Source organism: Amblyomma americanum, chromosome 4 (genome assembly GCF_052857255.1).
Source record: "Amblyomma americanum isolate KBUSLIRL-KWMA chromosome 4, ASM5285725v1, whole genome shotgun sequence".
Classification (NCBI taxonomy): domain Eukaryota; kingdom Metazoa; phylum Arthropoda; class Arachnida; order Ixodida; family Ixodidae; genus Amblyomma; species Amblyomma americanum.
Window position 1 is genome coordinate 172,961,978 of NC_135500.1, and position 17,391 is coordinate 172,979,368.

Consider the following 17,391-nt stretch of genomic DNA (forward strand, 5'->3'; position numbering starts at 1 on the left):
CGTTCTCGCGGGCTGGTCCCACTGTAGCTTGCACAGATTTCCATGCAATATAAATTCGGCTCTAACACTGCAATTTAGAGAGCTTTCCTACATGGCATGTCACAAATGCCACCACCCGCACATCCATGCGACTAGTGCCAGAAGCCATTTTAAAATTTGATACTGCTTGGCCTTGCTTTACTACACAAGAATCAACCACGGTGAGCATCACAGAGGATGCACGCGTCTCAATGCACATTTAAAAGGACCCTGAAATGATTTTTACGGTCATATTTTAGTGCAATAGCTCTGTACAGATGGCCTTAATGTATGAGTCAAATTTAAAAGCTCTGTGTAGGCCCTACAATTGCAAAAAAAATTTTTTAAACTGCCACTCGCAATAGCTCGCAACCAATTAGGGTGAAACCTCAACATGCGATGCGTTCTGAGCTGCCCCTACCCTGATGGCGCCAGTGGGCAATCTGGGCGGGATAAGGTTAGATAGAGCAGAGGGGGGGGGGGGGGGGGGGGGGGGGGGGGGGTGCAGTCCCGACCTGTTTCCTTTATTTTTCTGGCGCTTCAGCGTGTAAGAGTTGGTGGGGGAGAGGAGGAGCATTTTTAATTGCTGATATCTTCAGTGTTAGTGAAGCTAGCTTAAATATATTTGCGGTGCAGTGACGAGTGACGGAATACTGATCGCTTGTGTGCTTTTCCTAACCTCAGCAAAAATACGATTTTAGCATATCAGAGACGTATCAGCAAAGACGCATACCAGTTTACCAGCCGCCTCCTGCGTACGTGCATTGGCTCTGCCTGGCCCCACCCGTGTCACTGCGCATGCACAGGAAGCAGCCAGTAAACTGGTATGAGTTTCCAGTATGCTAAAATGTCCAATATTTCATGTTCCCTTTAACACGTGCGCGCAGCACAGACACAGCACACTGGCCATAGTGCAAACCTGTAATGCCTAGGGTTTGGGAGCTTCCAATGCACACAGGCCACGCCGACGAATCAAGTGCTTACAAGAGGCGTGAATTTTGTTGCAGCTGCTTATAAAGTGTCATAGCCACAGTAAGGCAAGTGGGTGCAACTGAAAGTGCGAAAATGAAACTATGCCATCAAGCCACAGCGCGCAGGCATGAGGTGCCATTGTGAGCGCTCTCTTTGGAGCTTCTGTTTTTGACATCCACATTTTCCTTGTTCCCCATGGCTTAAAGATGGAGTTTCTAGATTCCAACAGAGAAGATCAGTGGAATTAAAGAGGTCACAGTGAAAACCATGAAGAAGCGCACGCACGCTACAGCTTTGCCTGCTTCCCATGAGCTTCCTTTTTTCTAACGACAGCTACACCAGCCAATGTAGAGCCACTATAGGACCTTCTGCGCATGAAGAACGATCGCGAGTGCTGATCAAAAGTGACAATCACGATAGCCACACAGACTTGCAAACTCAAGAGAAGTATGTTGCCCTTGCAGGACATGAAAAACGAATACTGCAGACAATGGCATGTCTTTTTTTACGTCCTTAAATTGACGCAAACTTCCGCTCGGTTCCCTTCTGCCACTTTGCGTTCTAATGTGTTCGGCTATTGCATTTCGCGGGATAATTCGAACAGCTAGTGCACCACTGGTCAGATAATTTGTCGACTTTGGTTGTGGCCTCCAAGACTCCATACGCGGCAGATTCAGTGCCACTGCTCATCTCAAAATAACTTGAACATACTTTCAACGCTCCCAAAATTTACCACGCAGGTTTTACCGCAGCATTCATGCACCGGCTCAGTAATGTACAGGGAACGGCACAGTACACAACTCTGGCTAAATCCACACTTACAACCAGGCAGAGCATTTTGAGCACACATCCTTCTTTGAACTAATTGATGCTCCATGTGGCGTCACGCGGTTGGCAGCAAATTAAATTTAGGGTGATCTGTGCCGGCAAGCAGTGATGCAGTTCGTCGAATTCTGAATTATACTAACAGGTATGCACGAACATGTACGTACACGTCTATTAACCGAAATTCTGGCAACTGGCAGCGACAAAATTTGACGCTTGGTTCCCCCGTTTTATTTCCTTTTCATAAAATTCAATGGGCCATTAAATATGAATATTTTTACTGGTCTGATAGAGTTCAATTTCTTACCCTGGGGACGTTTCTGGGGCAACAGCTGCCCAACTACAGGTCGCACCAGGCGCGTGTGCCCTCTCTAGGCCTATCTAGAAGGCCTGGCATTATCGTCACTAACCAATAGATCCAATTCTGAAGCACTCTGGCTCAGTTTTGGTCATTTTTGTAAGGACAACAGAACCAATCTCATTTGGCACAGAATGGCTCAAGAGTGGAAGCACTCTGCAACAGAACCGTAGCACCAGAAACTAAGGCAGGCAACTCTCGAGCGAAAATTCAACACTGCCAAGAAAACAGCCTCAATCAAACGAAGAAAACGAACAAAAAGAGCAACTTTACATTCTAATGTCTACTTTATTGACCACAAAGAAACAACGCGTGCCACAACTACAAAGTGGAATGATAACTTAAGTGACTGTGAACCAGGTTCCTACGGCACCAGAGGGCAAATATATATGTCACCACAGAAAGCAAAATCATTCATGCAGGCAAGGGAAACATTTACTTCAGTGAAAGACCTGTAGTGTCAACTTATATGCTAAGGTAGATTCTGCAACCAAGCTGGCCCAAAAGTTTACCACAGCTAGCAAAGTCAACACAAAATTTATTTCTTAGTGCAATGCTTCTAGAATGGCTGTTCAACAACCTTTGTAACTCCTGAGGAAGTTTCTATGCCTCCCCATCAGACAATACACTTAACTCTTTATCATACCTCTTTTGCTCTTTGACGACGCCCTCAAATTTGTTTGCTTGTTGCCAAAGCCTGATACAGATATTTGGACTGACTGAAATTCCAGAACATAAACTAAACAGCACCGACTCAAAGGGACAGACGACTGACCAAAACGTGTCAAGAGGCCATGGTGGAAATGATTACATCTTGCCTCAAATCGTAAGAATCAAGCGCAACAATATCTAAAAAAACACGAATTTAAAATTTTAATTTCGCATTGAAAATCCTGTAAAACAAACTGAAACCTTGCCATTATCGGCGTATTTCACCACATGACTACATCCGAATAAGTGTACAGTGTTTTTTCTTTCTGAAGTGTTAGTCACATTATACTTCAGGCTCTGTCCATTACACCCGTTAATGAGAGGCAATGCGACCTATGAGCACTGCTCTGTCCTTTGAGATTTTGTTAACAGAAGTAGCCACACTGTTTGGTATTCCTCAATTGAAGTGGTGACCCCAGTCCACTAAAACTGCTGTCAATGATCAACAAAGTTTACTTCACTGTGCCATACAGGCCTTGGATGTGGAAGCTCGTATGGACACTACACAATATCAAAACTGTCTAATTACTTACTGTCTGGCGGCTGGGACATATACTTAATTTTTAGTCCACCAGTTTTGCTGGCATGCAATCGGTAATGTGCACGCTGATCATGGTTGCTAGCATGGGTATACATAAAATGAGCACATCCACTGAATTTTAAAATTCTCGGTGAAAATCTTCCAGAGCTTTTGTAACAAAGCCATTAAGGAATCGACCACCTTGGACACAGTTTTCTGTTGCACTGAAAAAAATTTGGTTCTTGAAACTGAGTCGTTGGTCCCTTCAAACATTGAAAAATGTGTTTTCTCCGAGGTAATGAAGACGAAGAAAGAAAAAATTCACCACTTTCACTCAGTAATCTGCGTGCAGTAAGTGGCTATCATAGAAATGCATGACGAGAGACAACAGTCACCATAACCAAGAATCACAGAGGATGTTTTTTATTTTAATTTTGTGATGCTAATCAATGAGGCATTAACACTTATAATTAATTGGTAATTGATTAGAAAGCAGAAGAAAAAGCAACCATAAGGTGCCAGTGAGATCCGAACCCACAACTTTTCTAATCAATTGCCAATTAATCAAACTATAAATGACCTCTTGATCAGCACCACACACAAAAAAAAAACCCTATCTTCCTTGGTTTGGGTGATACCCCTGTCACACGGGCACTCTAAAGGCACTTTGAACTAATGCTCCTTTACGCTCCCAAAGGAGCACTACTTCAAGGGAGTTCGTCCGTGCTACACGGTCGCGGAACGACCTTCGCAAGAACTTTTTAGCGCCCTCATCGGCGAAAAGCGTTATTTAAATTGCAAACCTCACTGCACATATAAATACATAAATGTCATATTTTTTTAGTAAATTATTTTTATAACCGTATTATGTTAAAGCTAGAGTCACTAAATAAAGACTTAGAGTACCATCACTGCAGCACGGCGGTAAGCAGGGGCGGCCATTTTGTTGTTTATCATTGTTGCCAGATTGCCGCTTCGGCGACCTCGCCGCTAACTTTGGCCCGGCCATTTTGTAAACAACGCTGTTAGCCACCCTGCGCTGCGGCGGGGATCGTAGCCGTACGGCATGGAAAGCGGAAAGCGCATGAAGCGTTTTCCATCATTCTGCGAGTTGAAACAGCCAACAACGCAGCAAAACGGCATCCTCGTATGCTCTTGTGCAGCTGAAATGCTGCGAGGCGCGGAATCCCTGGCCACTGAGTCGGTCACCGGCAGCACTCGCAGCACTAGGACTACCACAGTTGCCCGACTGAAAACGCATAAGCCACAAAATGGCAGCCCCCATGAACCGTCGCAGTGTAAACAAATATCACGTGATGCAAACTGACCAATGATCGTGGCGGCGGCACAGAACAATAAGAGAAAAGAGTGCCGGTACTCTAAGTCTTTATTTAGTGACTCTAGTTAAAGCAATGCAATTTTAACTGCAATAATGACATGATTTTCCAAGTACAGAGCATAACATCACAGTGCTGGCCACACTGAGCCCAAATGGCTCGTATATCTGGAACGAGAGTATGGCGTGGTGAGACTGCCACAAAACAAATGATCTTATATTTTAAAACACCACTAATCTTATGAAGTGAATTTATAAAATGAAAATTTAACGTTTCTTTTCTCAATTTATTTATGCTGTTAACTCGCTGGGAGAGAGAGTACTCCCTTGAAGCCTCAAAGGACGAACTCGAGCTGCCTTGTTTCGAAGCTCCTTTGAGCTAGGTGTCCTTTGGCGCGTCCGTGTGGCAGCGCGCGTTCGTCCTTAGAGTAATGGAGCATTAGTTCAAAGTACCTTTACAGTGTCCGTGTGACAGGGGTATGACTCCTTTTCGGTCATGTATGTCACAATGAGCCCCTCTTTTCCCTTCCTTGTCTGTACCATAGAAATTCATTTTTTTCCATCCCAATGTGTTAGTACGTTGTCAAATTTAATGCTACTTTTATATCAAATTGCACGCTATATCACAAGTGTAAGCGTATTTTTTTGCAAGTTCGATATACGCGGATTCGACTGTACTACTACACTGTAATGTGCTAGAGTACTCCTTGTGTGAAATTTAGTCAAGAAAAGCACAGCAAGTTATGCAAGCTTCTAATTTTTAACATGATTACGAAGAGGCCTGAACACTAGTGCTCTTATTTTATTCACTTCCACAAAAGCCAGTCAAATGTGTGTTTAAATGCACTTTCAGGAAGCCTGCTTCAAGTTGAGTTGAGTTGAGTTCTTGTATGCTACAGGTGGGATTAGCCTTGCTTATTCTGCCGGCAATTGCTCCACTGTAGCGTCACTTCACCTCGAGTCCATCAGCTCGTGCTTATTGGCCTCACGCCATGGCAAATTATGCCCCACAATAAGTCATCATCGTCATCATCATCAGCCTTACTACACCCACTGCAGGGCAAAGGCCTCTCCCATGTCTCTCCAATTAACCCTATCTTTTGCCAGCTGCATCCACCTTTTGCCTGCAAACTTCTTAATCTCATCCGCACACCTAACCTTCTGCCGCCCCCTGCTACGCTTACTTTCTCTTGGAATCCACTCCGTTACCCTTAAGGACCAGTGGTTATCTTGCCTTCGCATTACATGCCCTGCCCAAGCCCATTTCTTTCTCTTGATTTCGACTAGGATGTCATTAACCCGTGTTTGTTTCCTCACCCACTCTGCCTGCTTCCGGTCTCTTAACGTTACACCTATCATTTTTCTTTCCATGGCTCGCTGCGTTGTCTTTAACTTAAGCTGAACTCTTTTCGTTAGCCTCCACGTTTCTGCCACGTAGGTGAGTACCGGTAAAATTAAGCTGTAGTACACTTTCCTCTTGAGGGAAATTGGTAAACTGCCACTCATGATCTGCAAGAATTTGCCATATGCACTCCACCCCATTCTTATCCTTCTAGTTAACTCCCTCTCATAATCCGGATCAGCTGTCAATACCTGCCCTAAGTAGACGTATTCCGTCACAGCTTCTAGGCTCTCGCAGCCAATTGTGAACTGTTGTTCCCTTGCTAGGCTGTTGGACATTACCTTGGTTTTCTGCATGTTAATTTTTAGACCCATCGATCTGCTCTGCCTGTCTAACTCATTGATCATGATTTGCAGTTCACCTCCTGAGTGACTCAGCAAGGCAATGTCATCAGCAAATCGCAGATTATTTAGGTATTCTCCATTTATTCTTATTCCCAACTGTTTCCAATTCAGGCCTCGAAATACCTCCTGTAAACATGCGGTGAACAGCATTGGCGAGATCGTGTCTCCTTGCCTGACGCCCTTCCTAATTGGAATTTTATTGCTGACTTTATGGAGGACTATAGTAGCTGTGCAGTTGCTATATATATCTTCCAGTATTTTGACATAAGGCTCTTCTACCCCCACAATAAGTATGCCTTGAATAATGCCACACATGCTGAATTAACAGAGAGCAAAAGGGTGACAATTTTCTTTCCACATCAACTGCTGCAAATGGCTCCTGTTCTGCCAGTTACTGCAAATGGTTCAGTACAGAGAGAGGAAAGCTGTGCAGAACTCACATTAGGGGTGACCTCCTTCAGCCACTCATTGGCTTCATCAGTGTAGTCTAATTTGCAAGCCATCGCCAAATCCTTTGCTGCTTCTTCCCAATGACCAAGCAGTCTGCAAAGAAAAAAGAGATCGTAAAATGCACAATTTCGCTACAACCAAAAACTAAGCGCACTGCACGAGAGGCACAAGATTTTCAACAAACGTGGCAGTTCATATAACACTTGTTCTCTCAGGAAGAGTGAAAGATTAGGCATGCTCACCAAGTAATTCACAAACAATCACAAAAATAAAATAATGTGACAAACAATGCACTCATGCCACAAATTGGCTATGAGGAATGGAAAGAAAGGTGCAAACACTGTTTCACTGCCACTGGAAGCCTCAACTGCACTAAGGGGGAGGTGATAACGAAGAGGTGGAAAGAAAGGAGAAAGGAAGACGCACCATGCTGAGGGGCTCCAGATTAATTTCGACCATGTGGAGTTCTTAATAGACATCTTTTGTGTTTCGCCTACATGAAAACGTAGCCACTGTGGCCAGGATTTGCTGCATCCACTCAGCCACCACAGCCAGTAAATACACATGCTACAAACATATGCCTTGGTCTCCTTTTGTCTTTAGTGGAAAACTTCAAATTGTTAAATATTTGAGAATTGAAAAGGGCACTCATTTGCATAAGCACCTACTTCATAGGCTTGTTTGGTGGATCAAACCAAAGCAAACTTAAGCTTTACCATGTGCAGTGCAATAACGCTAATGAAAGAGGCTTTTAACAAACAAACCAAAGTATACGAGGCTCACCTGTGCGCTCTTCCTCGGATCTTGAAACCCAACGCCTGGTCAGGATTTAACTCCAGGGCTTTGTTAGCATCCCGAATGGCTGCATTTGGCTTTTCAAGTTTTAGCAGCACACTGAAAGAGACAAAATCAAATCATTATTGCTGGAACAACAACCAGCACAGTGTCCCTTTGACGAAAGTTAAAAAATAATCGGTGTTTTTAGTGCAGAATTAAACAACTACAGGCTACAACAAGCACGTGCAGCAGACTGAGGTGCCCAATATCAAAATGTGAATATTAGACACTGTCAGGAGCATAAGTGGTGTATAACATTACATCCTCGGTTGGACTTGATTGCTGCACCACTTTCCAGTAGCACCTACTGTCCAGACAGACGAGAAGGTGACAGTTTTCTTCCAGAGGTACATCATTTCAATGCATGGAGTTCCAGGAAACACCAAAAGGTGCAACAAGGGCAGCGAGCCATCCAACCAGGAGTGTTATATACGCCTTTCGCACCTGACAAAACACCTCACTGAACCAAAAAAATGAAGGCAGCCAATGATTAAGCAATAAACTATAAAACACAATCACTCAAACTCGTCATGGAGAGACAAACACAAAAGAAATAACACTACAACCAGTAATGCCACCAAGGGGACAAGCCATGGCAGCCATCACACGAGAATTTGCAAGGCCCCATCAAAAATTTTCTGCGTGATTCCTTCACGATTCTTAATAATGAAGCTATTATTAGGCTACCTCTCTGATCAGCAAGCGTATCTAAAGCGTTCACTGCTGCATTTTGTTAATTTGTTTAAAATTTACAAGCAGCGTTGTCAGAGAGAATCATGCCTCTAAACCTCCCCCAACCACCCTCTTTTCTTCTTGCTACCCCTCTACTAAGATTCCGCTACCATCCCTGACTGCAATAAAAAAAGATGAGACACAAGCTCCAAGGTCACTGAAAATGCAGAAAAAAACAGTGCCCTTACTTGGCTCGTTTGGCATAGAGGATTGCACTTGTTGGATTTAGTTCAATGGCTTCTGTCCACAGCTTCAGTGCCTCATCAAGCTTTCCTGAGAAAAAAAAAAATCACAAGACAGTTATCAGCTTGTGACACACACGATCCAATATTCGCTGGCTTGTGGTAGCAAGAGAGAAAGACATATTTGAGTTGATATATTTGATTCGATGCTCTAAGCACTAGGCCACCACACAGGTGGTGCTGAGCTCAAATGTGGGACGTGCATTTTTACCAGTGTGCTCCTGAAGATGCATGTTTGCTATAGGTGCGCAAATATTGAAATTTTCTAATATGAATTGAATACTAATACGAAGAAAAAATGCCTTCGAATGTTGCATATCTGCTGTGGAGTTCGCTGACCTTTCCGCAAACTCGTTGGTCTTGCGTTCGCAACGAAGGCCGCTTGGAAGTCGCTAACAAAAGGACCCGTCCCGTCCTGGCTTCCCCTTCTTGCGGCGAACGTCCTTGTTTACTCTGCGCCGTCACGGGCATAACCCGCCGGGAAGAACCCTAACCAGATACAGCTGTCGACAGGTGTGAGCTGTCAAGGGGTTGCCGAGGCTTCAGGAATGAAGGAGATACGGCTGGGTAGGAGCCGAGTGACTACGCAACCCATTATTCCCATAACGACTGTCTTCTTCTCTTTTGATGTGTTCTGTAAACAACTTGGGTGATCGTCTCATCCGCATATGTTTGTCGCGTGTGCGAAAGAGAAAATAGATGACAATGCTGGGAAAGTAGTAACGGCTGTGCCGTGGGTACTGTGGGAAAGGGTGGTTGCGTTTGTGCTGTTTGTGTATTTGATTGCAACCTCTCCTTTCCCAAATGTTTAATCAGTACTCTTTCCCCAATCTGTGATTAGTTGGCGGAAACCTTATTTTCCTTTCCCTAACGACCGATTAATGAGGTGAGTCGCTTGTAATCTTATTGGTTGCTGTCCCTGCTAAGGGCGGATCAACAGTTTAGTCATGTTGTAAGCAGTTTTCCCCTTGCTCGTTTCTTGTTTTATTTATGCTGTAAATAAATAGTTAACCTTCTCCTTTCCTCGAGTAACGTGAATGTTTGCGAGATAGAACCACCGGGTCATCAAGAAGCGCCGATTTCATCATTTACAAGGTGCTTCCTCTCATCGCCACCTGAAGGGGATTGCAACTGGCGCAGTCTGAATAGGGGAAACTCAACTTCTGTTCAGTAAAAAAGAAAATAAAAGAAAAATATTAATATTTTTATGGTTTATGGGGATTTTATGTCCCAAAGCGACTCAGGTTTGGTTTATAGGGGTTTAACGTCCCAAAGCGACTCAGGCTACGAGGGATGCCGTAGTGAAGGACTCCGGAAATTTCGACCACCTGAGGTTCTTTAATGTGCACTGACATGCACAGTACACGGCCCTCTAGAATTTTGCCTCCATTGATATTTGACCACCGTGGCCGGGATCGAACCCGCGTCTTTCGGGTCAGCAGTCGAGTGCCATAGCCACTGAGCAGAGAAAAAAAAAGGCAAATGTCCTTGTTCTTCTGCAAAATATTGTCTCTAAAACCATAATTAATAAGAACTAGCCTAACACAGCATCATACAATAAATTTAGGGGGCAATCAATTGGATTCATGCAGAGGAAATGCAATAGCAATTTTCTTTCAATCGCCAATCTATTCCAAGTAACATTTTTTTCCAATTCCAACTCTATTCCAGTACTGATTCTATTATCATTCCATTTCTATTCATTCGGTTCGGCTTCAAGCGCATCCGCGGCTCCGGCACCAAGCGCATCCGCGGCATGCCGACAACGGGAGCTAAAAGCATTTCACGATTAAAAACCGTGTACTTTCAGGTTGTAAATGTTCAAAACAGGTGGTCAGCCATCTCTTTTTCACCAAGTATTGTAGGTGGCACAGCCCACTGGCGGAATTTCGGGTGAGGTCCAAGACTAGTGCATCTGAATATGAGCGACCCATGCGATAAACAACGGAGAAGAAAGCAAACAAACATGATGTTCAGATATTTGGCCCAGATATTCTGGTTTTACCACGGTCCAATTAATGGAAGTCAGCTGCATTCTGTCAATAACGAATATCTGAAAATTTTAGAAAATCCATTTGTTGAAATGAATATGGACTGAACGAAGATGCATTCAATACGTGTTGAAAATTCCAAGCATTTGCACAATCCCAATTTTTACCTAGCAGTGCTCGGTGGTGCGCTTGTGGCCGCCAGTACTAACGGCGCAAAACTGAGGAGCTAAGAACACCCGACGCTGTACCTACAAGGCCACCGCAGCGGTGGCCAATAAGGTAAGAGCATTCACCTCATATGTAGGAGGTGCTGGGGTTGTGGGCGGGAGATGCATTTGATGGTGGGTGTCTGCAAGCCCACCAAAAATGGCGCAAAACTGACAAAGGAACTGGAACAGCTAATGCAGCAAAAGCAAGATCAGTGGTAAAAAAAAAAAGAAAACATGGATTAGTAATACCTGCCGCGATGGCTCAGTGGTTAGGGCGCTCGACTACTGATCCGGAGTTCCCGGGTTCGAACCCGCTGTTCGAAGGTGCCCGTGTGCTGTGTGATGTCAGTGCACATTAAAGATCCCCAGGTGGTCTAAATTATTCCGGAGCCCTCCACTACGGCACCTCTTCTTCCTTTCTTCTTTCACTCCCTCCTTTATCCCTTCCTTTACAGCGCAGTTCAGGTGTCCAATGATATATGAGACAGATACTGCAGACAGATACTGCGCCATTTCCTTTCCCCAAAAACAAATTTAAAAAAAAATAGTAATCCAGGATATACAAAGTGAAAGCTGTTGGTGTTCATTGTGTTCATGCCGATGATTTTGAGGAATGGAACAGCGCATGGGCTATGCTGTTAGCCGCCGCTCACCTTGGGAGAAGGCGCAATGGAAGAATCAGATGCAGCTGGCGGCCACGTGTATAGCAAGTGGTTGTATAGCAAGTGTATAGCACGTGTATAGCAATGGTTATGGCACATGCGCAAAAGTGACTAGCGTGGACCGCCTGAAATGCACTGCTGACTAGCCTAGAGTAGCTTTTGCTACAAAAACAGACTATAGTCAAGTACAACTCAAGAACCAAGTAGCCGTGAGTGCAGCGAGCACGATAACATCAGTTATGTACATGCAGGTGATGCAGGCGGTGAAATTGAAAATGGGGCCATGGGCAGAAAGTAATAAATTACTCAGAGAACTTCAGAACGGGTTCAGAAGGTCCATCGAAACGCAGCCGCCGCGGTCGAGTTCGAACACGAGAACTCCGGATCAGTAGCTGAGCGCCCTAACCACTGAGAATTGGAAATTAGTTTTTGGGGAAAGAGAATGGTGCAGTATCTGTCTCACATATCGGCGGACACCTGGACCGCGCTGTAAGGTAAGGGATAAAGGAGGGAGTGAGAGAATAAGGGAAGAAAGCGGTGCACTTCAGTCCTACATTGGTTTCTCTTCTGAAACTCAATTTAATACGCTTGTGGTCATTACCTAGAATTCTGGAACCATATTCATCTATGCTCATTACCCTTATTGTAGTAATACATCGCTCAAAGGAGGCCCTCCGGACAATGGTGTCTACCGGTTGCCCTGAGCCCTGACATGGTGGTTACCTAACCCACTTAATCCTGCCTAATCCCTTTGCACAAACACGCCCCCAGGACGTCATGCTAGCTGGCGCAAGGAAATTAACCATGACATCACGAGAACCAGTTGGCAGCATGCACTGGAGGAACTCCTTTTAGGGGCAATCCTTGATTCATTCTTGCGTTGTATCCGACTATAGTCACTAGTGCTCATGAGCCTAACAGTGCGACAGGCTACAAAAGATTTAACAACCGTGACACACCAAACCTTCCGTAAACAACTTAGTTTTTGTGCTTTTAGCAAATCACAAACAGCTCAGAAAAAATTGGTCCCACGAATATTTTCAAGTAAACATTGAGCTAAAATTCTGCAAAAGAATGTCTCTGAGACTAGAAGTGGAGAATGCACAGGCAATTCGACCCCCGTGCTGAAAAGAAAAGAGTTTAAAGGATAATCTTCTCAAGCTATCACCAGATTTTCTGCTCGATCATTTGTGTTTACATCACAGCCCCTGTCCTCTTTGTGAAATGTCTGGACCCAGCGACAAGCACAAAACCTTCATAACTCATTTGCTTTCTCAAATGTCCTCCTTAAGGAACAACAGCCATCAGTGTGTTTCATTTGCGTCTGCTGCCTGGTTCCTGCTATGGCTTGTTCCACGAGAGTGGGGAATCATGTAGCATGAGCGACGCAGTGGTATTAGTAGGATCAGAAATCTTGCAGGCCACAGGGATGAAGGAAGAGGTAAGGATGCTGCCATGTATGCTTTCCAATATTAAGAGCTCGCGAAATATTCCTAAACTGGGACCCTGGTTACTGACAGAAGTAAACAAAAGAGTTGTTCACACATACTCTCAGACAGATGATTAATACAGTGCCAGTGAGACTGCAAGTTACAAAACAAGCTGAGCTCATTACATTAATTTCCAATGTGTTATCAAAGCCATCAAAATCACCACACTAAGATGTTTCTACTTTTTCAAGCTGCTCCTGGGTGCCAACCAATGCAAATTTTTTTCTGATGAAATTTTATGGGTAATGGCTCTCGCAATAAATAAAGTCTGCCCATAAAAACCAAGCTTGACCTTTACAACGCATTTTTTTTTCTCATATGCAGGGTGCTGCTATCTGGCATGGGGAAAGAAATACTACAACATAGACCGCTTAGAACGCATACCGCGGAAGTCGGGGAAATCGCATTATAAGCAGTACTGCACTGTAACCAAAACATACCTTTGCCATGCATTCGCGTTTTCAGAATGGCCAGTCTACCTTTCAAAACACACCTGACAATGCATCAAACGCACAACACTGCAATCACTGGCAAAAAAGCAATTTATTTGATCTTTTTGTCAAAGCGTCATAGTGAACGAAAGTACGACGTTATTTTAGTCTGGCACTATGATTGAACTGGGTGAACAATGACTTCATCTTCAAAAACAGTGAAGCCCTTGAGGGTTTGCTCGCTGAGGTTTCTCTGAGCACAGTAAAGTCGCAGTTTGTTGCAATTGTCAAGCGTGTCTTTGCATGAAACTTCTGCTGCACTTTCAATCAATTTGTCGGGCTCATCCTCGGCTAGAGGCTCATCGCGACCGTGCACCGCTGCCACAATGTCTTCATCTGTGGCGGCTACTTCACACACAACGCCGTCGGGGTTGGCGACAACAACGACGAGCTTATCTCGTGCCGACCCTTGAAACACTAAATCCAACCGTTCAATGGGTTGAAAGCATCACGCCCCAAAATGTTTGCAAGGCACCTGGCCTTGGCTTGCAATATCGACCCACTCACAGGAACCCTCTGGGCCCAGACCTCGCGAAACCGTTTAAAAAAAGCAGCGCGCTTCTTCGTACTTCGATTCACGCATCCACTTCCTTGAAAGCGACGCGGAGACTTCCTGCAGCTATTGTCACAGCTTGCCGCTATTCTTCCAAATGGCAGACACAGTAGCGTTGGCGACATCGTACTTTTTTGCCACCGTAGCCTTTTAATGCGATAGCGTTAAGGCCTCGCGTCGCAGAAAAGCCGGTGTCATCGTCGGCGTCGTTGGCCGTGAGCGAAAAATCCTGGAAGCATTATTAAATAAAACCGAGTAGGAAATTGGTCGAGTTGGGGAATCGAACCAGGGCCTCCGGAGTGCGAGACGAGCACGCTAACCACTACGCCACACCAGCTCAATGGTTTGGAATGAACAAAGGCGCGTCTAGTGAATACGGCGTTGTCTTAGAAGGGTACTTTAGAGACATGTACTGTGGTGTATATTAGTAATTATGAGCATGGAAATTACAGAAGTCGAAGTTAAGCGAGTAGCAATGTATGTTTCCGCTACTTTTCCTCTTCGCTTGGCGGTCTCCAGTTACGCGCTGCCACATGTTAAGCAGTATGCCAATACATTGAACTCTACGAGAAGCGAAGCAGTTGACACAAAAAAACACGTATAATTTGGTCCTGCATTATAAACGGTTACGTTGTAAACGGTCCGAGCTGTATGTGGAATACTGAAAAGCTTTTGTAGTGAAAAGCTTCACTACACCAGCTTTTCGAGCCATCAGCGGGACCACAAGTTTGACCTTGAATGTAGCTAGAGGCCAAACAAGGAAATCAGGCCTGTATCAGGAAATGATGCCTGTCTCACATATCTCCCACATATCTCAGTGGACACCCAAATCACAAAAGCGAAATAAAGTTGGTTTTAAGGAAAGGAAATAATGCCTGTCTCACAATGCACAAGGGAAGGAAAGTGAAATGAAAGTTGGTTTTAAGGTAGCATCTCCGCCTCAAATGCCCTAGTTCGATTCTAAGCCTTGGCACAGGATTTTTTTTTTTTATTCAGGGAATGGACGGGGGGTTTCAGTGGCTTCCATAGATGCCGCCACCGAATACGTTGGTTAGCGGTAAAGCGCAGGCTCTGTTAAGGCGCGTTCATGCTCCAGCGTAACGCGCGCGCGCGCACGCTGCACGGCGACGTCACGTCGGCCAAAGCGAGGCCCTGCGCTTGACCACCGACGCATTCGGCGGCTTCGCCGCATTCTGACCGCACTGGCAGAGACTTGGAGCATGTCTCTATTTCGCACCGAGTGCACCAGCCGCCGCCGGCCCGGCCAGGCTGATTTGGCTCGGCGGCGAGGTGCGCATTGTGACGTAATTCAATAGCTTCGGCTGTTGGGCGGAGCTGTTCTTTTCGAGCTCTCGGCTAATTTAATCCATTCACAGTACACATCTGAAGGTACATGCAAGTGCGTGAGAGCCCGATCCAGTGGACCCGCTGGATCTAGCGGAAGCCGTTGAAGCGTCGGCTTTAGTTTCAAGCTGCCAACTTTAAACGCGACCGCCCTTGAGCACCCATCCATTTTTTGTGGAAAAAAAATAAATGAATAACTTGGCCCTTGCAACCATGGGAGACCTCGACACCGCCTGCTGCACCGTGCAACCGCGCCGTTCAAGGAATCACAATCCGTTGGCCCCAAAGCCCCGGCCAGCCTTCGATGGGCGAAACGCGCCGACCTTGTCCTGGCCCCTCGCGACTCCCTGCACTGGGGTTATGATATTTAGTTTGCAAAGGCTGCTTACAACGGAAGGGGGAAACGACCCGCCGACGCCTAACCTAAAAGCATCGCACGCTATGTGGGGCCTAGGTCACTGAAATGCAGGCCGGAGTTTTTGCGAGAACTACGTCGTCGGGTTCGGGCATGGGATCCATCGTAACGCTGGCAAGACACCGGTGCAAACATAAACAAAGCGACGGTAGCAACCCCCGAAAGATGCCTTCAACATGCGGCGGCGGTAGCCTTCATTTCGGCAGCTGCTAGACCACACTGCTAGCCACCAGAAATCACGGAGTCTGCGTTTACGTCACGTTTCACGTCACTCCGTCCTATGACGTCATAAGAGTTCTCCATGACGTCATAAGAATTCTCGAGTTTGAATCGGAGCGGCGGGAAAAACTTTTTCAACTTCGAATCCAAATTTCTTTGAAATAAATGCATCTTTTGCTCCCAGACAAGCGGCAACAAACCCATGAAATGCCAAACTATCAGATTTTACTAACAAAAAAAATTTGATAAGAGTACTCCTCAGTGTCCCTTTAATATATACTGTCTTGTGTGAGTGCCTTTATTGTCATTTTGTAGAAAGCAAGATGTTTAACAAATAAAGAAATGCCTACTACTGTGTGTGTGTCAGTATGGCTATCTATGGAAACCGCCAGTCGCTAGACCACAAACGTAGCCAGGGAAATGCAGCTTTTCGCTTTCGACCAGGGTTAACCAGAGCTAAACCACCAGCAATTTTTTGTTCTGTACAAAAAAATGCTAAGGGTCATCATTTCAGTCAATTAGCAGTGAGCATGGGTTTGCTCGTTTTTATAAAAAGGATGCGGGATGAAATGAGCCCTTTTTGCCTTGCATTGTACAGCTTGCACCATACAACACACCCTACACAAGAGACCACAAAATGTTTGTGGTAGCCAGATGTAGAACAAACCATGGCATTGCTATGTTACGAATTGTGATACATTTACTCAAAAAGTTTGAGCGCTACGAGATCTCTACAGCAACCTAAACAAAGTGTTTTTTACTGCCGTTCACAAAGTGTTCGTTGATTAGCTTGTATCTGTGGCTGTGTTGAAATGTACCCATATTTTTCTTATTTTTTTCCTTGTTTCACATTATTTTTCCCTGCTGTAGTATAGTTTTCTACTTTGTATAATGTATGAACTGTCACTGTTAACGTCGGCTTCTACAGGTGACGAAGCCGGTCAAGCAGTCACTGTGAACTGCTTTTTTCGTCTCCCACGAGCTTTGGTATGATAAAAGCTGATATAAACATTAATTCATTCAGTTATGCATCAGACAGACGCCAACAATGTACATTTGTGGCTTTTTATGGCTGACCTGCTGTCAGTTTTAGGCAGCCTTTTAGCAACAAGTGCTGATTCATAAAGCAGGCACTATGCAACGTGGTAAAGTCTGAGCGACTGACAGGGTTGGTCAAAAGTTCCCAGTCCTTAGGGTCTGCTTATCGAAGCATATCCTGCCACTTATGATAGCAATAAAGCTATCAAGGTTCTCAAAGGTGAGAATGATA

At 44.9% G+C, this 17,391-nt stretch overlaps 1 protein-coding gene across 2 annotated transcripts in view; it reads right to left on the bottom strand.

Moving 5' to 3' along the window:
* Positions 1–17,391, bottom strand: part of LOC144128661 (hsc70-interacting protein-like) — a 40,135-nt gene that overhangs the window by 16,640 nt on the left and 6,104 nt on the right. For both annotated transcript variants that reach the window (XM_077662242.1, XM_077662243.1), the window contains exons 7-9: positions 8,694–8,778; positions 7,720–7,830; positions 6,927–7,029 (exon numbers count right to left, since the gene is read on the bottom strand). In XM_077662242.1, the coding sequence (XP_077518368.1) occupies positions 6,927–7,029; positions 7,720–7,830; positions 8,694–8,778 (299 nt within the window). The remainder of the gene's footprint in view (positions 1–6,926; positions 7,030–7,719; positions 7,831–8,693; positions 8,779–17,391) is intronic.